Source organism: Tyto alba, unplaced genomic scaffold, assembly GCF_018691265.1.
Source record: "Tyto alba isolate M040663 unplaced genomic scaffold, T.alba_DEE_v4.0 Super-Scaffold_45, whole genome shotgun sequence".
NCBI classification, from domain to species: domain Eukaryota; kingdom Metazoa; phylum Chordata; class Aves; order Strigiformes; family Tytonidae; genus Tyto; species Tyto alba.
Genome location: NW_024881321.1, coordinates 4,390,641 through 4,417,616, shown reverse-complemented (window position 1 = coordinate 4,417,616; position 26,976 = coordinate 4,390,641). Strand labels below are relative to the sequence as shown.

General features: G+C 42.6%; 1 protein-coding gene across 3 annotated transcripts; it reads left to right on the top strand.

Moving 5' to 3' along the window:
- Positions 1-29: 29 nt before the first annotated feature.
- GPALPP1 (GPALPP motifs containing 1) lies at positions 30-23,044 on the top strand. Of its 3 annotated transcripts, XM_042805991.1 has the most exons (8): positions 30-153; positions 6,935-7,076; positions 8,113-8,211; positions 12,304-12,412; positions 15,909-16,043; positions 16,272-16,436; positions 16,855-16,953; positions 19,228-23,044. In XM_042805991.1, exons 1-8 carry the CDS (start codon positions 69-71, stop codon positions 19,444-19,446), a joined length of 1,053 nt encoding a protein of 350 aa, XP_042661925.1. In that variant the 5' UTR covers positions 30-68; the 3' UTR covers positions 19,447-23,044. The 3 variants fall into 3 exon arrangements, with proteins under 3 accessions (XP_042661925.1, XP_032862590.1, XP_032862592.1); XM_033006699.2 differs by lacking the exon at positions 30-153 and having other exon boundaries at positions 6,936-7,080; XM_033006701.2 differs by lacking the exons at positions 30-153; positions 6,935-7,076 and adding an exon at positions 9,814-12,121 and having other exon boundaries at positions 8,146-8,211.
- The last annotated feature ends 3,932 nt before the right edge of the window (positions 23,045-26,976 follow it).

The window sequence follows — 26,976 nt, the reverse complement described above, 5'->3', positions numbered from 1 at the left end:
TCGCCCCGCCCCCCCGCGCCCCGAGGTGCGCTGCGCATGCGCTATGCGCCACCTCCCGGCCCCTCGCCATGTCCCGCGAGCTCATCGGCCCCGCGCTGCCGCCCGGCTTCCCGCGCCGCGCGGAGGCGGACCCGGATGAGGACTTCAGCCAGGGTAAGGCGCGAGGGGCGCCCCGCCCCCACCCCACCCCCCCCCCCCACGTCCTCCGTCACGCGCGTGACGGCGGGATGCGCGAACGCGAGCGGCGGGTCCGCTGCGTGGGGGTGGGGGGAGGCGCGCGGCCGCCTCTCGCGTGGGGGTGAGGTGGCTCCGCAGCGGGGGGGGTGTCTGGGGGAAGCTCAGCTTCACGGGTGGCTTTTGTAGCGGCTTTTTCAGGGGAAAAAAAAAAAAAAAAAAAAACAAACAATCAAATCTTGCGCGATGGGATCCAGCAGATATGTGACGGTCTGAAACGTGCCGTTTTTAAAAAAAAAAAAAAAAAATACTGCGCTGATCTGTTTTAGGGTTTTCCTGCCCAAGTCGCGAATGTGCGTTTAGGCCTGCGTTTTTCCGTAGCTGTGGGATTCACTCAGCAGTTAGAATCTAAAATGACTGTTAAGCGGGTATTTTCTGCTGGCAGCGCGGGGGATCGCTCCAGCGGGCGGGTAAAATCACAGAGAATATACGCCGCGAGGTTACATGTATGCAGCGGATTTCCAAGAACTAATTACATATACGTAAGATTCCCTGGAATTTACATAGTCCGAGCATGCGTGATAAAATCAGGGTTAGGGTCTTTCCCTCCTCGGGTGGTCGTTCATCGTCTTCCTCACAGTGTCCGCTGATTGAATTTTGGGTTTCCTTTGCCCGCATACGGCCATGGAGTGAGCTCATCCGTTCTCCAGATGCTCCAAACTAACTCCCAGGTGCTTATCTTGACAATGGTGCCAGGGGGACTCGGGAAACTTAACGGTTAAAGTCTACCTAAATTTGATCAGGAGAGAAGCTGCCTTGCTTCCAAACATCTTGCTGTTAATTCCGCCCAGCAGTTGACTAAACTTTGCGGGTGAAACTGAGAAAAGAATGCAAGTAGGACATACTGATCAACTAGGATTCTACTATAAACAAGTTCTTTAAGCAAAGGAAATAGTTCTGGCCTTCTCTCAGCTGTGGGCGTGAAGTTAGTGGCCAGAAAAAAGAGGCGGTGGTTAGGTCTGTGGAGCTTGCTGTCCTTTGTTAAGCCAAAACACTTCATGAAACTACTGTTTTTCAGGTATCTTTCCTCGGGGTGCAGAGCTGACTGGTGCTCAGCCAGGCTGTGGTGCCTCCCCTTGCCAGGGTCTCTAATGTTGAGAGCAGCCACATCAGAAGTGGGATCTCTCTGAGACCAGCTGACTGCCAGGCTGCCTCTTCTGCAGTGGAGCTCAGTTTCCCCCCCACTTAAACTCTTACATGTTCTGTATCGATAATATCTCTGGAAGTAGCAGTTTGAGCATTAGCACTCTCCGTATTTAATCCAGGGTCAGGTCACTAGTATATATATTCATTTTCTGGCAGTGTTTCAGTGATCGTTTGGTATGCCAAACAAAGCAGCTCCGGTTGGAAAGGTTTGCTGTGCTCGTCTGCTCGTCTCGTTTCTTAATCCAGAAGAGGGAGCAATAGGAAGAGAGGAATTTAGCTGACACCATAGCAACATCAAGCTCCAGGTCTGTAGTTTGGCTTTGTACTGAAGTCCCAGCTACACGCTTGGTTGAGCTGATGCAGCCTTTCCCATTCGTATTTGTGTTGATTGCTTATTCACTTCCTATCAATGTACTGATACGTGTTGCAGATATTTATACTGTGTGTGAATCCACTGAGCAAAATAAGTTAAACTTATAGTTAGGCTGTGGTTTTGTGATACCAAGTGTTTGGAGAGTATCTAGTCTAAGGTATTGACTCCAGCTTTTCCACTTGTTGTCCCAGTGTACGTTGACTCCGTTGTAGTACAGTTACACTGGCAGATCTGCATGGGGATTTCTGTGTGAAGTGGATGAAGGAATTTATTTGCTTTTAAAAAAAAAAAAACAACAACAAACAAAAACAACTGGGGGGTGGTTTATTTGTTTTTATAACTTTTAGAAACTTTTCCTGACTTAAAACAGCTTGGCACAACAACCAAGTGTGCCTGCTCTCCACATGAGGCATACTGCTGCAGGGCAGAGGAGGAGGAGAGAGCAAGTACTTTGGCATAAGGCGCTTTGTTGTGCAGAAGTACAGCTCCAGCTGGAGCCCCGTGCCTGGAGGTTCTGAGCAGCAAAATCGTGTGGTGGGGCTGCTTCAAGCATCTTCTGTGCTGTAACACTTGCAGGGTCTTGAGACAGAATGGGCCTAAAAGTTGTTCTGTAACTATTTGCTTGTGTATTCTAGCTATTTTAAGAGATACTTCGCCTTTTAAAGATGAACAGTTTTTTCTGCAGGTTTTCTTTCCTTCTGGTCTCACTGATATTTGAGCTGCTCTTTGCTTTTCTTTAAGAACACTCATGGGTTTTTATTCTACTTTCATAGTTTCTGCCTCCCAACAGCAACAAAGTAGGACTTTGAGCAGCCATTCTGAGAATTCTGTCAAAAAGGTTTCACTCAGAACTATAAAAGAATGGAATAGACTGTTCCAGTTGGAAGGGACCTACGATGATCATCTAGTCCAACTGCATGACCAATTCAGGGCTGACCAAATGTTAAAGCATGTTGTTGAGGGCATTGTCCAAATCCCTCTTAAACACTCACAGACTTAGGGCATCGACCGCCTCTCTAGGAAGCCTGTTCCAGGGTTTGATCACCCTCTCGGTGAGGAAATGCTTCCTAATGTCCAGTCTAACCCTCCCCTGGTGCAGCTCTGAGCCATTCCCACACATCCCATCCCTGGATGCCAGGGAGAAGAGCTCAGCCCCTCCGTCTCCACTTCCCCGCCTCAGGAAGCTGTGGAGAGCACCGAGGTCGCCCCTCAGCCTCCTTTTCTCCAAATTAAACAAGCCCAAAGACTTCAGCTGCTCCTCCTAGGACATTCCTTCCAGCCCTTTCATCAGCTTTTTTGCTCTCCTCTGGACGCACTCAAGGACTTTCACATCCTTCTTAAATTGTGGGGCCCGAAACTGCACACAGTATTCAAGGTGAGGCCGCACCAACGCTGAATACAGCAGGACAGTCACCTCTCAACCAGCTGATTTACTGTGTTTGATGCACTCCGGGATGCAGTTTGCCCTCTTGGCTGCCAGATAAGCATTTGTCTTCTGTCTGCGATATGACATTGCCATGCTGGATGTAGTGAGCAAAGATGCCTGCTGATCCATTCTTAAATCTGCATTTCTTTCATCTTGATATGGATAACATGGAATCACAGAATGGTTTGGGTTGGAAGGGACCTTTAAAGATCATCTAGTTCCAAGCCCTGATGTAGCAGCTCTGTTAGTGGTTGTAACTTTCAGCATGCAAAATTTTGCCCCTTTTTTTTGTTGTTAATGAATTAAAACTGAAGATGTAGTAATTGTAGCATGTGTAATCACATTAATGTTAACGTGGTGTTTTGCATTGTGAGACATGAGCAGAGTTAAAAGCTTGGTTGTTCATTTCCATGTGCATCCCTGCCTCAGAATGTAAGGGAGTAACTAAGGTGAAGTACCAGTTGCTGCTCTGACTGTAAGTCAGCACAGGGGAAGCCAAAATGGACTTTGCCAGGAGATACAAATGTCCACTGGTGTCAGAGGACAGATGCTACTCAAACCCTGCAGCCCTTACTGAGGGTCACAATGAGAGCAAACAGTAGTTGGACAGACCAGAAGCTCATCCCTGGTAAATCCTTTACCTTTCCTTCTTCAGCTTGTCACTGTCCAACTCATGGACACAGTCATCATCGGATTCTCCATCTCATGATGGTTCTTTGAAGCTGGCCTAAATGTGCTTGTGCTGGAAGAATCATACTTCCTTAGGCCCATTTGTGCCTGCCTCTGTGCTGTCCTTGTACCAGCAGGAGAGAAATGCTAGAGAATGGCTAAAAATAACCAGAGATGCAGAAGGGGGTTTTGTCTATTTCAGCATTGAGGACACATTTGTTAAAGTACAGATGCATTGATGTGATATGTCAGAGTTGATCTGTTGCTGAAGGCAAAAGGCCCTGCTCCTGTCTGTCCTTGAGGGGTTCTAGGTGCCTGTCTGATGGCATGGGAGCTTGCTTAGAATTGCCAAATACAGCAGAAACTAATCTAGCAAAAACAAAACAAAAAAATAATTTTTAATTTGGTTTCTGAATTGAATTGACTTAATTTTCAGGTGGATAGTCACCAGGACCAGCTCAATGGAGAGGGCAAGTCAGAGCAACAGTAGTAGGATGGCCACTTCTAGCAGCTGTGAGCCATTCCCTTCAGTCTGACTTGAGACATGTCCTTGGCTCTGTTTCTCTCCTGATCATCTTCAAAATTTTCTTCTCACACTTTTTTACCCCACTGTCCTGCTCTGAGTTGTTCTGAGTTCTTGTTACTTGCTCGCTTTCCTGTTGCTCTACCGTTGCTACATCCATTTCCTCACCTCATTGGTTTTAGTTTCCTGACACTCTGAGCTCTCCTCCACTCCTCCTTTGATCTGTATCTTTCTACTTTTCCATAGCTTTCAGGGAATTTCATTCACAGACTTCTCATTAAATCTTGGCCTCCCTCCTTACCCTTTCCTTTCTTTGTACCCAGAATCTATGCTTAGCAATTCCCTTTCCTTCCTCTCTACTCTCTCCTGTGGCTCCCCACCCCACCCTGAGCCATAGCTGTATCCTCACCTGTGCTGATTATTAGTCTCAGTAAGTACCATGACCACATTAATAATTAACCCCCATTCTCCCAAGTCTCTTTCCCCTCCACTTCTTTCACCATGTCCAAGGACTTTTCCTTCCCCAGGCTTTAAATGCCAGTTTCCCCTCATGAACCAGTTTCTGTCTCTATTTTGTTTCTGGATGTCCTGCTTAGGTTGCAGTTCCATGAACAAACAGTTCTTTCAGGGGAGTGCTGGGTTTTACAGTGTTATTTTTATGCCTCAAGTTCCCTGATCCAGTTTATTGCATAGCCCACGCAGACACTTGTGCTGGCATAACGGAGCGGAATTGGGGTAGAAAGCAAAGCATGTGTGTTAACCCTGATGTTGGACAACATGAGTGGTCCCACTGACTCCTTCCTTAAATAGTGTTGTTTTTACTAGTTCTTTCCAACTCACAAAGCTGCTCCCAATTTCTCTCTTCCTCTACAGTATCAGACTCAGCAAACTGCACCTCAGTTTGATCCTTTCACTCCAAGTCCTGTCTCTTAACTGTATTCAGAGTGAAAAAGTTTTGCTTTTGTGGTATCAGGGCACCATGTGGCTGGAGAAAGCTGTTGTGTGGGTTTTGTCTGGTTTTTAAGTGCTTTTTATCCAGTGGTGTTTCTCGTACCAAAGTGGGAGACTTCATAGGAGTCTTTATTCCTATTTATCACTCATCTGTTGTGATGTTGTGTTTTTTTTTTTTCCTTCTTAGTGTTGAAATTGATTTGTATGTCCTAGTCAAAGTCTTTCCCATTAAAACAGAAGACAAAATAAGTGGCGAATCTGTCTGGATTCTTTGTAACAACTAGACTGTCCTTGCTCTGTATCTGGTGCTAGAGATGAGTGAAAGCTTTATGTAGCTCACTTGAAGGACTCAATTTCTGCCTAGCCTTTGTCAGCTAACAATGGAACCATAATCTGTATCAGGTTTTATTTTGCACCAACAAAAAGTTGTTCTTTAACTGAAGATGTAATTTCCTGGTACCTTTCATTTATGTGGTTTTATTGCACCTCATCTTTTCAGCTAACCCTTGACTATTCATAAAGCTAACAATGTCTTTTCCCCACCGAAACATCTTTCTGTCCTGTCAGTCTTAGACTCCATGCTTGCAACATTGAAAGGAGGAATGGTGTCTGTGTTTCAGGGTGCTAAATCATCAGTAGGATCAAATCTTCATTATATCAGGTGGCTTTTCATGCTGTGTGTGTAAACTGGTGCTGGCCCTGAATGCGCTGCCCTGGATCTGAGAAGGCCTCTTCTCTTGTGACCATTGCTGCTCTTTGCTTATTCCAGCTGGCTCTGTGTTGGTTGAGCCTGTGTTGAGCATCTCGTCTGGGGGGCATTTGCTGTTGGGATCAGTGGCTAAGCTACTTCTGGGCCCGGTGTATGTGGTGCTATATCCAAATAAGTCTATGAAGAGCTGTGCCTGCTGGTGAGGACCGTGCCAGAAACAGCTCAGGCCTGTTAGCAGTGTTAGTGTCTGAATTTTAACTTTGCTGGGATATCCATCCCCCTCCTCATTACTCCAGAGAGTGAAGGGTTGGCTGGACCATGAGATCTCCATCCACCGCTCCGGCCTTCTGACAGCAACGATTCTTTGAAGTCTGAATGCCTAATTCCTCCCTTTTTCAGCAGAGTACTTAAGTGTGTGCCTGCTGTTCACTCTTAGCTGAACTGGGAATAATCTTAACCGTTAAACCATTCCTAAAGCAGGCTGGCAATTAAATGCCACTAATCTGTGGTCTCCCATTTTGTGTATGTACAAATTATGTGATTCTTCACTAGTGAGCTTCAAATGCTTTCTTAAGGTGCTAGGTTCTTTTAAATATGCCAATTTATACCATGTACGTTGTAAATCAGTTGTTAGATAGAACAGGGCTTTCTAGTAATTTTCCAGAAGACACTCATGTAGTAATGGATTAGTAATGTAGTAATTTAATTCAGGGGGGTTTGTTCATTGAAATACAGTGCTGAAGAAAGTAACCTCTAGAAGTCTGTTTAGGTATCTTTAAATGCTAGACAGAGCAACGTTTGACTAAACTTAATTCCAGGTAGATATGTGTTTTGGGAATACCAAGGCAGACCATGTTCATTTGAAATGTTTAATAAGTACCCCAAATAACTCTGGACATTCAGTTGCAGGACCAGCTCTGCCCCCAGGCTATAAAAGCAGCTGTAGCTCAGAAACCCCTGACAGCGATGACGACTCAGAACCTCTTCCTCTACCCAGAGGTGCAAACAGTGATTCTGAAGAGACAGAAGGAGATCCAGCACCCAAGTGAGTATGTTCTTACGTTATTTGTATATTTACATTGTATTGAAAATGAAATGTGTCTGCATAAATTATGAGGAAGGGACGGTATTATATAAGTAAAGAGGTAAAGCCTCTACCTGCGTAAAACTCCATGATGTTCTGCATGTTCTTTGTGGTCAAGAATGTTCAGCTGACCTGTTTGACACCCTACAGTGGATTTAAGTTATTTAGAGCAATCAGCTCTCTGTATTTACATGTTTTATTTTAGTTCTGCAATTAAAGTAATAAAATCCTTAATGTTTTGCTTGTTTATACTAAGGACAGACACCACTTACCGTGTATGTAAGTATTTGGTGCTTGAATTTTGTCCTGTTTCTGGTATACTACCTCTTGTTGAGAGGCCGTAAGAACTATTATGGGCAGAAATTTATGCATTCAATTAAGTCAACTCTAATGATAAAAAGACCCACAAATTGTTTAGAAAATAACAGGATTCTGCACATACTCTGATTTGGTGGGGCTTGATTACTCACAATTGCTGTGTTAGAACTTGTGTGTGTTTGTGCTAGGCCTTATATAAGGGACTTGAAGGTCATTATGCCACCTTAATGAGTGTTAGAATAATTATTACTCTTCTTGTCTTGAACAGTTTTTCAGTTAATTAGAATTTAACTGAGAAAAATACTAGTCAAAATGCAGACAGTGTATAAAAATGGAGAAAGAAGTGTGCTGAATTTAAAGTCGGTTAGTGACTAGAAAATGGTATTTCAGCATTATACTACTCCTCTTTCTACGACAAAAGCATTCTTAATGGGGTTTTTAAATGTCAGAGCATTTTTGGAGTGAAGCTTATGCTCCCAATTTTTTAATTGCTTCAAATTATTTTGGATCCTTTTGTACTGTTTCCTTGGTAACAGCAGGATATTTTGTACATAAGACTGTCTGAAATAATTTTATGGTTTGTTGGTTTTTTGTTTTTTGTTTTTTTTTTCCTTTTTAAAATGTAGATAATTGCTATGCATGTCAAGGTAATTATTAAGTGAAATCTTTGTATTTTCAGAAAGCCAAAAAGAATTCGTGAAGACGATGAAGATGATGATGGCTTTTTTGGGCCTGCTCTTCCTCCTGGATTTAAAAAACAGGATGATTCTCCAGAGAGGTAATTAAAATGGAATTATATTCAGACTCTTTTCCTTAAAACACAATTATTTTAGATAAAATATTTTGTGGCACTATTACAGAACATTTCAATTGTGCACTTCAGATTCAGATGATTAAAATTACTTCCTCCACATTCTGAGAACAGGAACAGCATTCCCTTGAGACAGAACACGTGGCCCTCCTAATCCTGGTTGGAAGGTTGGAGAGAAAGAGAAAAAATGGGCATTGTCTGAGTTACATTCTGAATGTCAAATTTCTTCCATTTCTTATGACAGGTCTGGGATCAGTGCAGCAAAAACAAATTACAGGTTCACGGACCCATAGTTCTGTAGTTCATTCTTGGCTGTGAGGAAGTAGGGCAGTTAGCTTTGCAGTGTTACAATACAACGCAGATTATTGGAATTGTTGTTTGCTAATGCACCAAGGATTATTATTTATATGTCTTCAGGCAGAAAACTAGTCTGAACAGTGTAGGTTTCTAGAAAGTAAACCGTCAGTTCTAAGCAAATAAGCATTATTTATAGCCTCTATCAGGAAGCTTTCCATTTGATTGCATGCAATTTTAAAATATTTCCTGAAAAAAAAAAAACACCTATTTATAGATTTTCTATGCAGAATTTCACCATGTCTCACAGCCTTCTCGTCTTTATATCAATCTGGGTACTTTCTTCTATAATTTGAAATGATAATCCATAGTGAAGTTGGTATTTCCAAGGGGGATGCTTATTGATTAAAGGTACAAGAGAGTCCCTTGATCACTATTATCTCCCTCAGAGCAATAAGGAGCTGATAGGTAAAATAAATCAATACCGACCTGTCAGGTATGAGTTTTTAGTTCTAGAAAAGTGACTCAACTTGTCGAGCTTGTCGAGCTGTAGGTGTAGTAATCCGTCTCAAAGGAAATTTTGAAGCTGAAATTTTTTTTAGTTTAGGTAAATTTTTATGATGCTTGACGGCAGTTAGGAAAACAAGAATATATGTAATTAAGGTTATTTGGAAATATCCTCTTTGTATCTGTTTGGTTACATTTTGCTGTAACAGACAAACTCTTTTGTAATTACAGGTATCTTGATCAGTGGGCTCGTTTGGTGCTTTGATGGTCCCAAGAGTAACTGATATTTTTTTCTTTTTCTTGAGTTTCGTGTGCACAATGTGTCATTTTAATTAGAGAATTTAGGAAGTCACTAAAATAATGTGATCTCTAATAAAGCAAATAAATGCTTGCAGTTTTTAATATCAGCAGAGGTAGCCTTCTTGTTTTCTTGTTTTTTTGGCATGAATTACTCCTGTGGTAAAACGCCATGTCAAAGTGTGCAAAGGAAAAGAGGAAGAAAAGAGGCAACTTGTAGTTTGAAGGTTAGAGAAACGGACAGTAACGCAGGTGGTCACCCATCATAAAATCTTAGTCTTTTGTATGTTCATCCAACTTTTATTTCTACTTAGCAGTTTATTCCCAAGATGCTGGATAATTTATGTTTACATTCAGAGGGCAGGAGTCTGCTCTGTGTCTGTGAGTATGAGAGATTAAAGCAGTAAAAGGCACTTGCTAGTTTGGGATTGTTTTTTTGTTTTTTGTTTTTTTTTTTTTTTTTTGTCCTAGATCACCATACGACTGCTCCTAGCACATACTGAGAAAGCAGATTGAGCAGAGCTGTTTTGCACCCAGCCTGATTCCCCGAATAGGTGGGAAAGGTGTGATGTGTGGGAAGATCCTTGTCTGCCTTCCACCCCCGTACACCTGGCAGTCTGGTTGTGCTGACACGCGGGCGCCTGAGCTGCGCAGGGTGTAGACACAATGCTTCTTAGCTGTCTCCCCACTGTGTTGCCCCGAGTGTTGAGCAGATTGCCAGCTGATGATCATAGCTGTGAATAATTGAAACAAACGCAGGCTGTTTGTTTCAATGTATGGACATACTGTTTATTAGCTCTGTGTGACATACTCGTTCTTTTAGAAGAGCTTTTGTTCTGTTACATCTTTTCCAGACTTGTCAAAGCAACGTATTCATGATTAGGAGCAGCTCATGTGGTAGTTTGCAGCTTGTTAAAAATTGTTTGAATCATTCCAGCATAAAATTTATATACGAACAGATTTCTTTCAACTTTGGAAAGGATATTGCTGTTTATCAATGTTAGACAGAAGTGCAGCATAGATAAATATCCCCGAAGTATTCTTACATCAAGGTAAAGAGCGAAGGTTATTTTTAAAAATTTTGTGTTATACATCAGGACAACAATGAAATGCCCTTCTTGAAACATGCATTAGCAGGTACTGCTGACTCTAACAGGAAAACGTTCTTTGCCGTATATGTAATCCAGTATTCCTTAAATGAGAGCTTAATTCATGATTAGTTTGGGGTGTTTCTTTTTGAACATATATCAGTAGTTACTGAAGTTGCCAACAGCAGCAAAATATGTTTAACAGAGTTTTATTTAGAGTCACTTCACCTGTTCAGAAGGCCTTTGGACATTCAGGAAACGATCAAGAATCCTGCTGGCTGTGTGCTGCTGAGGAAAAGACCTGAGCAACAGGGTTATTCATGTGGGGGGTAAAAAAAAAAAAAAAAAAGGCGTAGAAATGGAAGGCGTGGGAGGGATGAATATAGGAACCATTTTTCTATTCTTTGGAAGAGCCTTTGAGCTGTGACAGAAGCAAGACAGAGTATTCGAGATCTGCTCTTTTTCACAAGTTGCACAGATACAGCCCACAGCATAGATGTTCTTATGTATTTTAGTAGAAAGCTTTTTTTTTATAGCTTGGTGTAACTGTCTCTCTATGCAAAATAAAGGCATTTGTATACTAAAACAAAAGATTATTTTGGCCATATTTGTATAGGTTTAAATTCAATCTCTTTATATTGGGAATTTAAAATACGGTTTTAACAGGAAAGCAGTCAGAAAGAAACAGAGGAAAATAAAAGCTGTTCCCTTTTTGCAGCAGCTAGGTGGGAGTGGAACTTCAAATTTAACCTAGACCTATTGCCTGGGTTTGAAACCTCGCCAGTGCCCTTGCCCTGGCCTGAGCTCACATTTATTGCTTGCCTGTCTATCTGTGGTTGGCTCTATGGCAGGACTTTCTGCTTTTTATTTCCCCTCTTCAAATCCTGACAATAATATCACTACAGCAGGGCTGTACTGATTAGATTATACGGGATTTAGTAGAAGACCATAATTAGCATAATTCAATTCATGTTGTGTTACACTTGATTGTCCTAAAGCTCAGAAACTGAAGATCATCATAAGCAAAGTCTCTGCTGATATATTGTGAGGATACTGTCACTTGGATATTTCTTCAGGTGATAATTGTTTGGGTTTTTAATTAGCTTTTATTAGCTTTAAAAAATATGATGGTGGATTTTTAAGAGGAACTTGTATATAAAAGTCTTGTCAGTACTGCAAGCCCAGTTTGTAGTATGAAAAGAGATTCTCACCTCTCTGTGTTTCTGGAGACAACTGAATTATACTGCTTGCAGAGCTGCTGTGTAAAAACAAATCAGTGAAGTTACCTGGGATCACAAAAATTTTCCTCCCACTCCAAGGGAAAATAAACTTAAAATCAGCGCAGTTCACTGTTTCTGTTTATTGAAGGACAGTGAAACTGTGCTACAAGGCAAGAATTAATAAAATTGGCTTTGTTGCTAGAGAAAGAGTAGCATATATTTGACCTCCCACCTTTCGTTGCTCTTTAATCTGGTGAAGGAAGCTAGGGAAGAAAAAAGTGAATTTCCTTGACTACGTGCTACAACTTTCCCAGTTTTCTTGCATCCCAGCCATCTGCAGAGGTCCTCCTGGAAAACAGAGAAACAGTCCTCCTGGAAGATGGAAGAACTCTTCTTATTTAGTTATTTCTATGATGTGTGCATAGGGGTCACACTTGGCATGTGGAGGAAGGAGAATCATACTTCACATAAGTATGTTATTTTTTTATTTTATATTAATCTGTTACATTTTTTTCCTGCAGCAAAAAGTGAAAGGCTGTCATTTCATGTACTGTGCATGTTAGTTATATTACTTCCTTTTTTTTTTTTTCCTTTCCCCTCCTCAACTGAAAACCGAGATTTTGGGTTTTGTTTTGTTTTGTTTTTCCCTCAAGGCCCATTATAGGTCCTGCATTACCACCTGGCTTTAGGAAACCTTTGCAGGACACCAAGAATAGCAGATGTTCCATAGGACCATCTGTTTCATCAGAACTCCGTACCCAGGTTTGTGAAAATAGAAGCCTTTTGTTTAGTACAAGCTATCTGAAATGCTTAAACAAGTAGGAGCCTGAAAAAAGTATACTAGACATACTTTTCAGCACAATAGTTTAATTTTAGATCAGAAAGTGTGGGGCATATTTTTGTCTGAGTCAAATACTGGAGAATAAATAAGCTTTAACAAAAGAAAAAGGCTGGTCTGGTTTGTTGTGGTTTTGCTGTTAGACAGATGATGCACTCCCTGAACACGAGACATCCAGTCACCTTAAACTGCAGTCACACTAATTCTTCCTAATGTTTTTCCATTCTTTCTTCTGGTGTGACATCCTTCACAAGTGAACATATTGGCAAAGTTAAAATTTTTAAAGGTACTAAAGAAGTAATGCAACCTGACTGAAAAATATTTACCTATTTTTTTAATTTTACTCCTTTGCTGATGGGGGAGCAAAATGATTTAATATTTCACATATCTTTACCTCCTTAAAAATGTTTATTAGTGGATGTGTTAAATGAGTTTATCCAAAAGAATGCAGTAAAGAGTGATGTGAGAGTGTCACTAATTGTTCTTATCAACAGCAAGATGATACCGGTAACTAAGAGTAAGGTGGAGCAGGACAGTGACACTAATGCAATTTTTTTGGTTTGTGTTTTCTGACTGTTATCGGGTTAGGTAAAAGCTAGGTAGAAGTCCTAGTCTAATCCCTAGCCGCAAAATAATGCATGTACTACTAAAGAACATTCGGGAATAAGATGTGTGATAAAATACAGCTAGAAGTATGGGGAAGATTCAGCTCCCTAAACATGGGCCTCTCGTACCATTCTGAGGGACCTGAATCATCAACAGTGGGCTGGCAGGCAGGGAGTAGCACCTAGAGCAGCTTGCATCCTTCTGGAGCAGCACCTCTTCAGCCAGGCAGGATACTCGAAGACATCAAAAATGGTGCTGGATAGCAGTGTTCAGGCAACTCAATCTCGTGCTATGATAAACTCAATATTAATTCCTTGTGAAAATTAACAGTTATTCTGTTTATTTTTAAAATTTTATTTTTAACTCCCAGATACTATGGGACATGCTTGGAAGGAATGAGGCAAAGGCTGCTCTGGAACTGCACTTTTTAGATAAGTAGTTGTGAATTATATCATTTTCCAGCCTCCAACAGCAAGTGTCATAATCCTTCATGAAGAATGATTGTCTGACATTTTTAAGATACTCATCATATTATAACTCCAAATAACGATTAAGCAATTTATCATAATGACAGATCTCTTGAGGCAGGGATGTCAAAACTGGTTTGCTTGTATATTTTACAAATAAAAAAGTCTCTTTTCTCCTAAATAGATCTTCTAGCATCAGCCTTGTTACAGCTGGTAGAGAACTTAGCTTATTTTATTTTTTTTCCTCTTCCTAATAATACTCTTTTTTTTTTTTGCCTTTAAATATGACTAATGTTTTTGTTTATTTTGTTTTAATTTACTTAATTATTTTGTATTCTAGTACATCTTTAGAGGTAGCTTGTTCCATGCTATCTCTTCACTTTATATTGATTTCTCCTTCAGACTTGAAGGCTCTGGTTTTTTTAATGTTTGTTTAATTTCATCTGGTTTGAGGCAGGTGGTAATGGAGTGAATTGAACTTAAGACTAATGAGAAAGGAAGTGAGACACTCTTCTTCAATTAAAACTCAGCATGGAATTTGTCTTTCATTCTCAACTACTTTACAATACAATTTATTACGAAAGTCTTGCATCTTTGCTTTTTTTATTTGTTTGTACAAAGAGAGAGGGAAGTGGTTTACTACGTTGGTTTCTCAAGTTGGTTATTCCTTTTCCCCACCAGCTCCTTCTTTAAAAATAAAGAGAGGGAATGCAGTCACCTCACTCTCTAGAAGTTGAAGCAATATTGCAGAAGTAGATAATGAGTAAAAGCTTGATGTAAATGTCTGAGGAAACTGACAAAAGAAATCGGTGTTACCCCATTGCACTGATGGTGTTTATGAACGACCAGCTATTTCTCGCTCTCTTTAGTCTTTCTGATCCATTTCATGCAACTGGTCATACAGCCATTAAATTTGCTAAGCCTCCTCTTGTACCTTGTGGTCCACAGCCATAGGTAGCTGTGTCTCTTGTCACCCGAAGCTTGCCTTCCCTGCTGTTCATGCCTTTGACTCCTGGAGGCACGCAGGGCCAACTGGCTTGGCTAGCTTGGGGCAGTGTCACTAAAGCACGCCAGTTTCTGTAGCAAATGGCACACAGAGGAGTAAAGTGCCTTATTTCACACCTGCTGTATTCCTTAGCTCGAATCCCTCTGCGGCAGTGGGCTGCCAGCCATGAGCAGCCTGAACTATTGCGCTCGAACTCAGCGTTAACAGGATTCCTTTCCTGCCCCACTCGTCCTCCATTCCCTGTGCTCCCATTAGGTGACTCTTCTAGGGAGGTTCTGTGCTTTGTTTTTGTATACTCCACTCACTGGGTCACCTCTGCCTCAGGCACCTTATTTTACCTAGAAAGCTCCTGGTACTGTTTTTCCACTGCTCGTTGCTCTTGAGCCCTTAAATGCTCTGATGGTACACCCCCCACCTTCTTCATCCTTTATTTGAAGCTTCGTTGCCCACCACCTTGTATTCTCAACTAATGCCCTGTGCTTCCCGAGTATACGGCCTTGTCATCATCCTACTCCCATTGCTTTATCACCCACGTTCAGGCTGTAAGCTAAATCTTTTCACTTTTGTAGATACTGGGCACCTTACCTTTGCTTCCAGGGCACCATGGTTTCACCATTTTCCGTCCGGTTCTGCCTCCATCCACGTCTGTACTGTCTTGACTTGGAGGGACCTGTGAGCTTTCTGTAAAACCCCTGGTACCCACAAAGTTTCTTATTAACATCTAGTCCCTTTCAGACCTATTTTTCTTTTGAGCCATTCTCCAAGGAATTGCTTAGAATGCAATGTCCAAAGGGATGGAAGAAGTGAATGACGGAACCAAGGGATTAGACTGGCAGATAATATGCACCCAGGGGTATAGTACTGTGCGTGCAACTGTACCCTAGCTTGCACGTTAATTTTTCTAGCATCCTTTCAGAACCTGAGGTTGAGACAGTTCTCCTTCCAGTGTGAAATTGTGACCCTCACTCCAGATGTGCACCCAAATGTTGCTAGCGATGGCAAAGCCCAGAGTGTCAGGGATGTATGCTTGTGTGTTTCAAATTTACCTGTGGCCACAGAGCCTCTGTGGCTGTGTGCAGAGCAATGTAAAGTAACAGGACTCTGTGTATTGCCACGGTGTGTACCAGCGGCCTTGTCTCGGACAAGAGATGGGGCTGTTGGAAACATGGAGACTAAGTATCCATGTTACAGTGCTAGAACAGATCTAATCCGGAGTTTTAAATCCAGTTTTTGTTGTCTGACTGGCAGATATATTGTGTTTGGTTTTGTCTAGAAGAGCATATAAACCTTTCTATGAAGTGTTTCTTGATGGTCTTAGCCATATGGTTTTATTTTTGGAAGGTAACAGATAGTAGTGAGGAAGAAGACAATCTTATAGGCCCAATGCCTGCAAAAGGACCAGTGGAGTCTGATGTGACTAAAGAATTCGAACGCAGAGCTCAGAGAATGAAGGAAAAACTTACTTCAGCAGACAGCGTAAGTTGGATTTCTTAATTTCTGATATTTTCTTGCTGAAGTGTATGTGTGTTTTTCTTTTCCTCTTTCTGTGTGAACCCAGTTGCAGTTCTGCTCAGAGTGCTAAGTGTTTGCAATTGTCAAGACAGAAGAATCCATGATTTCTGCTAGAAGCTAAGAGATTGAGACAGCAATTGTTGATTATGCTTTTTTTTCCCCTCTTCCTACCCCCCAACTTCTTTTGTAAAGGATGAACCCAAGCAAGTTACCAGGGAATCGTGGATGACAGAGCTTCCACCTGAATTGAAAAGCTTTGGATTTGGCCCAAGAACTTTCAAGAGAAGAGCTGATGACAAATCAGGTGATAGATCTATTTGGACAGATACTCCAGCTGACAGAGAGAGAAAAGCCAAGGTAAGAATTTATTCATTCATATGTACCTGCAGGCAGTATGTATATTGTTGATATTCTGTGAAAACAAGGTAGAGATATCCTGAGCTGTTCAATGACAATTTTTTTCCAGACTTTTCTTTGTTATCAAAATTTATTAATTCAGGCTTAAAGGTGAAGGCAATGAAATTACGGTCTTAAGTACCATTAATATTAATTTATTTCTTCTCCCTTCTGCAGTAGTCAGGTACTCGGTATCAGCTCATTGAATTTCCAATTACAGTGTGTCCAGTTACTTCTTGTATCAAGCTGAGCAAAAAATATCTGGTGGCCTCTATTGTGGCCTCTACCCTTCAGATTTAATTAAAGTAAATATAGATTTCCTTGCCTTTTACTTCAGACATTCTGATTACTATAGTGTGTGATTTGCTCTACTCATCAGGAAAGAGAAGAGGCAAAAAAGTCAACCAGTAAGGATAATGAAGAAATTGTATTATCAGGGAGAGACAAGAGACTTGTTGAGCAGGTGACTTCATACAATGTAAGTGTAATAGCAAAATACTTCCTCTTCCTGCATTTCCTTTAATTCTTCACTCTTTTCTTCTGGTTCTCATTTCTAGCACTGCTGGTTTCCATGGTGACGCCACTGCAGGCTTCCCTTTTTGCGCCCAAACCTGCTGCTGTTTCAGTCATTAGAACATTTGCCATTGACTCCAACAAGAGCAGGATTGGGTCTTCCAACTGCTGCTGAAAGCAACGTGACAGAATTGGGGCTTGTGTATATTGTCTCAGTTTTAGGTGGTGTGTTCCTTAAAACATCCGCACGTCAGGACATGATTGCTGGGAGTAGACAGCCTTAATTCAAATATTGGCTTGCTTCACCAAATTACCGACATCCCAAGATTAAAACAGTAGTAAAGGCTTAACTTTTAGGACAAAATACGTATTAGCCCATTAAGCTTCTTTTGAGTTAAGCAGATCAATGCAGCAATTACACTATGTAATTAATTACATTAACTGCTCATTACAATAGCACTATGACATGAAGTATTCCTCAGTCCCTGCAGAAGCAGATAATTTTCACAGACAGATGTTGATTACTAGAAAACGGAACTCCATGTCAAATTCCCTCTCACTTTTCTGTCTGCCAGCCTTGTCTGCCAGAGTATATGGACTGTTGCCTGCCTTACAGCTGTGCGTTCCAGTTCTTCCCTGATTTATGGCCTGAAGTCTTATGGAAGGCAACCTGGTCTCTTGAGAGTACCATTAACTTGAGAATTGCAGCCTTGGCTTATATTACATGATGGAAGTTTATCTGGCACTTTTAATAATTTATTTGTAGTTCATTAAATCCACATGTCCCTCTTGACTTAGAGGCTTGCAAATCCAGAGCTATTAGCATACTGTCTTAAGTTTCTTCCGCATTGTCTGTTTCTACTCTCATTATGAACACAGTAGAATAATTTCCATGTAAAACTGTGGGATTTGCTACGTACTATTGCCAGAATAAAACCTGTCTAGGCCTTTACTGTTTCTGAGGTTAATGGAGTTCTCTCAAAAAAACCCGAAGAAGCCATCTTCTTTAAGAACAATGTTTCTTGGGTTGTTTTGTTGTCTGTTTTGTTTTTTAAATCAGCTCTTTTCTGATTTTCAGGTGGTGGTTTGGTTTTTTCTTTTAAAGTTTTTTTCCTCTATTCTTTCTTACTTTTTTTTCCGCTGAACTTTGTCAAGGATACTTTCATAGAACAAGAGCTTTAATTCCTAGAATAGTTTCTTACAATTAATTATTTCAATGCTGATGCCAAATACATTCTCTGGTGCGATTCTGCCAACACTGACACAGTTACACCATGAATAAGCATTGTCAGTTTTCTGTTTTCCACGAGAATCATTTCTTATGTCGTGTGTAAATTATTATTTGTATGTGTGATAAAGTAAGTGCACAGTGTGAGGGAAAATGAACCTTTGGAATAAAGGTCTCGTGTTCCCAGACATGGGAAAACAGAGCCACTCATCTTTCGCTCTTTCTGATGAGAGTTGGTTTGGACTGATCTTTTGGCTGGTATGTAATGATTTGAGAGTCTGAGAAATTGAGTACTTAGTGATACACAGATACGCTTTACATGAGTAATGGAGGCACCACATAGTCTTGGGAGCACTAATCCTGCTTCTGTGTGAAATCAGGGAAAGGTTTTTTTTTGTTGCATTTGGGCTGGATCATGCTCTTTAATAAACACAACTAGAGTCCTTGACTTGGCAGAAGACATGCTCTAGCTCAAACCCGTGACTTTGTCCTGTGGGCTTGCAACAAATCATTCAAATACTGAAAAGTTAAGAGCACACATTAAAACCAGAGTAGTGCATGTGAGGAAGATCGAAAAGCATATCCAGCTTGTTCTTGCCCCTAGCAGTGACTAAACACAGATGCTTAGGGGACGTGTGTAAGAAACTGGGCCTGTACTTTGAGGTATTTCTCTTGACATGTTGTCTTCACTTCTCTCAGCTAATAATGGCAGAGCAACTTTTATATTTCTTTTGCATCATTTTTACAATTTATCTCCGCTGTCTGCGGAGATCAACATTATGGGTGTCTTTAACATCAGTGAATTATTAGTGTCTTACTCAGCGTAGACAAGATTACATGTGCTTTCTGCTCTGTGTATGTGAAATTTATCATTCTGTTTTCCAGTTGCTAAGCTGTCATCTTTTTCTGCAATTTTTAGCCTCTCAAATTTCAGTCTTTCATTTGGATTTTCTGTACATTGTTGTTATTCTGTAATACTTCATTTCCTCTTCCTCCTTCCCATTTTTTCAGGAGTCAAAGAGGTCAGAATCTCTCATGGACATACATCAGAGAAAGCTAAAGAGCAAAGCATCTGAGGAAAAGACCAAACCTCAAGAAAGAAGGCCATTTGACCGAGACCAGGATCTCAAAGTCAATAGATTTGACGAAGCACAAAAGAAAGCTCTTATAAGAAAATCCAGAGATCTGAATACTAAATTTGAGCACAGTAAAGGCAATATGTTTTTATAACATAAAAGCATGAAGCTTTTTTGAAGTGAAGTCAATTAAACTTTGAACACTTAATTTTTTAAGTATTTTTCTGTAAATATTTGTATGCAAAATAAATATCCTGATGTTTAACTATTTTCCCTTGTCTGTAAATACTCTGTTAGGGAGGATCATGTGTACTAAAACTAAGCTGGTAAAGGGAAGTCCTGGTATGAAAAATCATAATGTAAATTTACTACTTTAAAACGTTGATTTTGTTGTTGTTAGCATAAAAATAATTAATTAAAATAACTATTATTTTAAGGAGCTCTAGATTTGATCTTGCAATGGAGTTGGCAGTTTCCCGCCTTTCTTGTGCCATGCTTAGGATATTCTTGCTGAGCCTGACCTGAAGGCAATGGTAAAATCCTCTTTAGGCTTGTGGGCAAGACATTGCTTGGCTGAAGTTCCTGCTGGGGTGTATGAACTCAAATGGTAGCTTTTATGTCTGCCCAGTGCTTTTACTTCTATGGTTCTGTGTCTGTACATAAATTCTGGTTTATATGTATGCAGTATAATTTCTGTACTATAGCAGGAAGAGCTAGTGGTAGCAGAAGTGATAAAAACTCAAGATTTGCAGATTTAATTATAAAATGGTAGTATATAAGAAGAGAAAATTTAATTTGAGTTTCAATTTGTAGGGCCTATCATGAGAAAATCCATGGGGGTTTTTTTAAGCAAATTTAATATGAAAATCAAACCAAAATAAAGCTTGTTTTGTCAGTTAATTTGCAGAGCAGGACAGCTCTTCGGTATCAAAAAGGAAATAAATCTGACATTTAAAAAATCTACATCCATGCTTAGCATTCTTTGGCTCTTCAGTGTGTGTGCAGAGCAGCTGGAAGGGAGAGTTGTGTTACTTATTTAAAATTGGACTTGTACTTTCATTCTTTCTCTTGAATAATGTTTGGGTTCTTTTTTGAGGAGTTACTGAAAGTATCTATATATGAAAATAATTTTATATATGAGACGCTGGCAGCTTCTTTGGAAGTGTGAGACATTTTGTGTATTAAATACCATGGGGTTTGCTGGAATTTGAAAAAAAAACTTCAGTCATAGACAGTGTCTGGGTTGGTTCGTGCCAATGGAGCAGGGACCCAACAAGCCTGATAAATGAATGGCTACAAAAGTTTGGTCTTACTTTATTGTACGTGTGTGTGAGCCCAAGGCACAGCTTCCATGTCATGAGAAGTCTTGGAGAATTTTCAGTGTCGCAAAGGAGTGCTTATGTACAATATATTTGGATACTGCGCTTTTTTCAATAGATCATTTATTTTGCCATCTGAAAAATCTGGTACCTTCAGGAGGAAGAGGAACTGGCTTTGTATTACGTTTGGTTTTTTAATTTAATCAGTTTGGGGTTTGAGCCTTTTCATTTTGAGGCGAGAGGAGGGTTTAAACAAGGGTCGTTTGGTTTTCCTCCGTTAGGAATTCTCCTAGTGCCTTGTCCTAATTTGCCTCGGCAAGCCAGGCCCTGCTAGGTTTCTACCTTCCGAGTTGTCTCGTTCCCCGTTTTGGGGAGCTCCTCTGCAGCTGTGGGGGGTTAAATAACATCTCTCTAGCAATTCAGCAAATGTAGATTTCTTAATTGAAAAGGCAGTATTAAGAAAGTTGGGTGTTTTTTTAGCCAACTGAAGCAATGGCAGGGTGAGCCTTACGTGACTAGCTAAATCTTCGCGGTTGACCGTGACCCTCATGCCCACCTTGGGAAGCCCCTGCTGCCTCGAGGAATCGGTTTATTATCGGGGGTTGCCTTGTGCTGACAGAGCTGATCTCAGGAGCGCGTCGCGCAGGCTTCACTCCCTCAGACAGCTCTGTGGCGGGGCCGAGGGCCGCTCGTACTCAGATTTTTTTTTTTGCTGTTGTTGCCGTGTGGTTCGATCTCATTTTTGTCCTCCGGCCCCCCCTCCTCCTCCGAACTGAGGACCGATCACCCGGTGTCGCGGGCGGCCAGGGCTTGCCATCCGGCTGTTTGCTCCCTGCCTTCCCCCGGCCCCATCGCGGCCTCCTGCCCTCTCCAAGGACCCGTTTGAGCGGGAGTTTCGGGGGGGGGGGGAGCCCTTGTGAGGGAGCCCGGGCAGCCTTTTCGCAGTCGTGCGGCTCCACGTTTCACCACGGTGCGTGGGGCGTGCGGTTGGTATTAGTCTAAGCCTTGATGCGAGTTGGGAATATGTTTTCTCTCATCTCCTTAATCTTTTTTTTTTTTTTTTCCCCCTCCGAAGCAGCCTCTCAAAGGCTCAGTGAAATCCGGGTTACGAACTCGAGATAGGGAGAAAGCGGAATTGTCGAGAGTTCACATTAAGCTTTTCATTACTTTGTGTAAATCGAGTGAACTTTTGAATTGCATTAATACACAAACTAATCTCCTCTTACCGATGCCAAACCGTTCCCTCCAACAGTCATTAGAACAAGCAGTAGCTCAGTAAATTACCCGCCCTGTGAGCTTCTGTGGGAAAAGATGAGCCGTCCTCTACAATTTGGACAAGGGCTAAAGCATGTCTGCAAAAATGTTAGTGGGTGATTTTTCAGCATCTCATTTTAAAAAATAGATTTTATTTCACAAAAAAATCCTCAACATAATTACTGTATAATGTGTCTTGTAACCAGCTCCCGACACAGATTTAATGGATTCTATTGCTATCCCGCGCTGCCAGCCTGCGTCGCAGCGTATTGACTCCAGGCATATCAGAAAAATGTTTTGTAAAAAAAGAGTCAGGGAGGTTTTCCTGGATGTGAAAAGCCTATCAGCTTAGATTTTTAAAGCTCTTGCCTTTGTTTTGTGCTGGCATAGACATCCTTTATTAATAATGATGCTAAAAATTTCTGCTCAAGAGCAGGTTCCCCTCCTTCTGAGATGTCAAATAGGTGTGGAATTCATAGTGAAGTCAATAAAAAGAAGACTTTTGCGGTAGGCATATGATAAATTGGATGTTTAAGGGGAATTTTAAGGAATATTGTATGTTAATAGCAAAAAAATAAAAAAAACCCTGTTGAATCTGCTGCTACCAATTGATAGCAATAAAGTCATTTCAAGAAAACTTACCAATTTCTTTGTACGTATCTTTGGGACAAAATATTGAGCTACCATGATGTTGGATCTAAAAAATTTTTTAGAATATTGTATAGCAATACTGTCACCTGAGGAAAATCTCTGTTCTTCTGATTTAAATGCCTATTACAGAGAGCTATTGTTTGCTTCTGCTGTTGCAGTCAGGAGATGCACCATGCATGTTGGCTTTTCTGGATGAAGTACATTTCCCAAATAATAAACAGCAATAGAAATGCATTTTATTTAGGGCTTTGGTGGTGTCATGTTGGTAGCACAGAAGTGGCACTGTTGAAATGGCTTTCTTAAAAGAAACATTGAGATGAAACATTGATACGTTTCTGTCCAGTAGGAAAGATTATTTTTCTGCATAAAATAAGTTTCAAAATGCTCCACAGGGCTCCAGGGATATTCATGCTTGGGGACTTGTTTTGTTTCTGAAACGTAAACTTTGATATTTCTGTCCAGCCAATTATAAATTGTATGTTGATTTAAGAGTAATACAGCATTAAAAATCAGAATCTCTGAAAACTTTCTGTATGTGCCTCCTTAACTCCAGCTGCCCCACTTGCATACAGCACATATAGTTTGTAATAGTTGTGATAACCTAATTCTCAATTTTAAACACATGCATGTGATTTTCTGTCCTTGCGAATGGTATGCAGCATTTTATATGCTGGGGGTAAAAAAAAAAAAAAAAAAAGTAAGTTATGTGGTGTTTTTCAGCCAGCAGCTTTAGATTTTTCTCACGTGCTCACTAATGAAGACGGTGTCTTGTTACCTGAAGCCAGTGAGGAGCAAAAGTGTGGGCCCCAGTTGTGCTCCTGTGAAATGCATCTTCCTGATGCTTCTAGTTCTGGCAGCCACATGGGAAGTGGTGATGCTCAGCAGTAACTCACCCAGGTGTGGCATTTCGGTTCTTTTCAAGTGTGATGTGAAGGCTGAGGTACTACCCACGCGGAGCTGATCTTTTCACAGCGGCCACTTCTGGGTCCTCCCACAGTTACTATCCTCGCAACAGGCAAAAGCCCTTTCTCTGTCATCCCGTCATCTCTCCATGTGATTCCGGTCATCTGTTTTCTTCCACTGGTCTTTCAACCAGTAATAAATCCCATTGCTCTTTGAAATTATACCCATTTTGAATCAACGTGGCAAGGAATGCCTTATTTGAAAAAAAAAAAAAAAAAAAAAAAGTCTTTCTCGTAGAGTGGGAACCTAAGGTCTCTAAGAGACAGCAGCACAGGCTGTCACTTCAGCAGGAGCAGCTGCAGCTGTGACTTCTTCCAAATAAGCAATCCCAAGATAAATATTCAAAAGCAATTATCATAAGTAGACTTTAGAGGGAGGGGAGAAAAAAAAAAAAAAAGTGTCTGGCCCAGGCTCTCAGCTGCTTAGCATTGCAATCGCTCGCTTCACTTCACAGGATTGTAGCCACTCGTGCTTGCACATCCACACTTGACCAGGAGTTTGACGACTTCCCGCCCTCTTCTCTCTGTCTTTTCCTGACTGTGTCTCTCTCGAGGAGCCTTGCTCCCTGTGTTTGCCAGTACCTGAGCTGCTACAAAACACTTGATGTACATCAACAAATACCTTTTGCTACACCTGAAGTTGTGTGAGCCCTGGAAGAGCTACTGCAGCTCTCCCCGTCGGTCCTCCTGCTGGCCTGGCTCTAAGAACCAGCCAGCTGCAGAGTTTTGCAGCTACTCCTTTACGTTCCCTAGGATCCACCCTTGGATCTTGCTGGCCAGCGTGGGGTTGCCACCCGTCACCAGCTTTGGGTCAGGAAGGAATTTCCCTGAGCCCAGCCACGATGGGGAGAGGACAAGTGTTGAGTTACTACACTGGCCTTGACGCACGGAAGAGAAGACCCTTTGCCTCCCGGAGCTCGATAGCAGGGTTTATGGTAGAGCAGCAGAGCTGTGACACCACCCTGAACCCAGCAGCCACCCTGGTTCAGTCCCTCAAGCCAGACTTCGGTTCAAACACAAGAAATCTTGGAGCAGGAGATCCCTGCAGGTACACGTCTGCCTTCCCTAGCCTGGCCAGCGGCCCCATTGCTCAGCAGGACCCATCCCTGCGTTAGCCATGTCCCTCCCTCAAGGAATCTCTTGAAGACACCTCTCCTCTTTGGTATCTGGCCAGGTGGCCCAGGGGGGCTACCTGCAGTCGTGCACTGCTGGCCTGGACCCGGCCTGGCTGCTTGGCTCAGATCCTCGTGGGCATTTCCACCCCCTGACACCTGCCATCCCCTCGAGGAGGGGTGCAGTCAGGCCGCCAGCATCCAACACGTTACCGCACGTAGGTTGACCTAAGTCCACCGCGACTTCTTCTTATTAATTTTTTAAGCATCTCAGAAGAAGCAGTCTCCAAAATGAGCGCTCTGAAACTGGCTTGGTGCATGTTACAGAGCCACGTTGGCTTGGGGTTTGGGGCTCGGGAGGGAACTAAAAGCCCTGTGAAGACACCTGGGTTGTCTCCCTGGCCTGGATGCGGGGAACCGCCCAAGCTCACGTGTCCACCCAGCCGATGCCAATCCCCAGTCATCCCCTCCCTCCCTGCAGCACATTAGCACTGGGGATGGGAGGACTTCCCTGGGGGGACCTGGGTCCCCCCCTACCAAAATCACCCCAGAAGTGTCCCCGCCGTTGGTCCCAGGGAGGTCCCACGTTGCTGCCTTGAATTGCCACAGCGTGAGCTGCCCCACAGAGACAACCTCCTTCTCCTCCTAATAGTATTGGGAGATGCTGAAGACACAAACATGTAGTACCATAAACTCTGCCCTCAAAGGAACTTCTGGTGTGGCTCCTCGTTCTTGTCCGTGTTGGTTATAGATAAATCAGGAAACTGCACTGTTAAAACCTCAGTGGCTGTGCATGTGGTTAGGACACTGGATTTCAATCCCATTAGATGCATCTCTGTGTGACTTTCATTCCCATCACCGGCAACATACATACTTTAATTAATGTTTTCCAGAGGTCACCTCCCCTGGAAGAGGCAAATAACCCAAAAGAGCAGGAGGGGCACAAGTGTGAAGGAGCAAACAGGCCAAGATGCCATCGCCTGTGAGACGTCAAGGTGATCTGCTAACAGAGGAAAGGGAGACAGACTTCCAGGTTGCCTAAGAGCAACCAAGATTAATGCAGCAGTTTGTGCTCTGCTGCGCTCTAACCCTCAGGTGCCAAACTCTCTCCTGATTTTTATCCTCTAACAGAGAGCAAGGTCCCAGGAAGAGCCATCCCCAGGAATCGCGGTGTGAAAGGGATGGAGGGGCACACGTACAGGGGAGCAAAGACACCAAGATGCAGCTGGTGGTTGCAGTTCCTGGGGCCCTCCACCATCGCTGCTTTAGTCATGAGTAGATCAAGATTGTGGTTGTTGCCGAGATGAAATTTCTTTCCACCTGCTACAGATTCTGGAGACCCTGTGATTATATGTATAGAACTCAGTTTTCCTTTTAGAAAGTGCTGTGTTCATAGTCCTCAGGGTGGTTGGGCATGGCTGAGCTCAGCACTGCCATTCATCATTCAGAAGGGGACTTCTACCGTATCATTTTAAGGAGCTAAATATAAGTTTGGGAGTGGGGTCTCCAGGACCCCAATAGAGGCTGGCGTCGGAAAAGGAGCCAGACCCCGTGTAAGAAACAGTTTTCATAGGGGAGGACTGCGGGTGGTGTTTCCCCTCCTGGCTCTCCCATACCCCACGCGAGCCAGTCCTGTGGTTTTGAGTCGTGTTTCTTGTCATCTTCCTATTCTGCCTGCCTTTCCCCTCCTCCCATGAGGGAGTTGTGGATGACACGCTGGCTTCACGGGCCCTTCAGGCAGGCACGGCTGACAAGAAGGACCCAACGGGGTCAGAGGAGTCAGCCAGAGGCCAAGCCACGGGAGCACGAGCCGTTCCCTTCCCGCTGCCTGTTGCAGCAGTGGGCAGGCTGTTCCCCCCCCTCAGCAGCAGCCGCCAAGGGCCATGGGGACTGGGTCCAACCCACATCACCCAGGCTGATCCGACCACGATAAATGCGGGAGGCCTGGCGAACGTTTACACCGAGGCCACGGAAGACTAACAATCCTTTCCACTGTTCGGTTTGTTGGTTTGTTTGTTTTTCTCTTTGGCTGCTTTGTACCTCTCCTGTCAGGGCAATGAAGGTTTGGCCTTGCCTGGAGGGACGTCTGCGCAGTGTGAAAGCGAGCAAGCCCACCTCCCGCTTCAGTCTCCTGGCGCAGTGCCCCTCAGCATCTGATGCCCCCAGAGCACCAGGAGATGGTAAGGCAAAGCGGTCGGTTCCCATCCGGGCAGAAAAGGCACGATGAAAAAACAGCAACTTCAGAAAAAAAGGAGACCGGCCGGCTGCTGGCATGCACAAAGCCCGTAGGCTGCGGGGAAGCTGTCTAGAAATCATCAAGGGCTTGCTGCGGTTTCCAAGGTAACTTCCATCTTCTGCGACCCAGGTGAGGCTCAGCCTTCGTGAG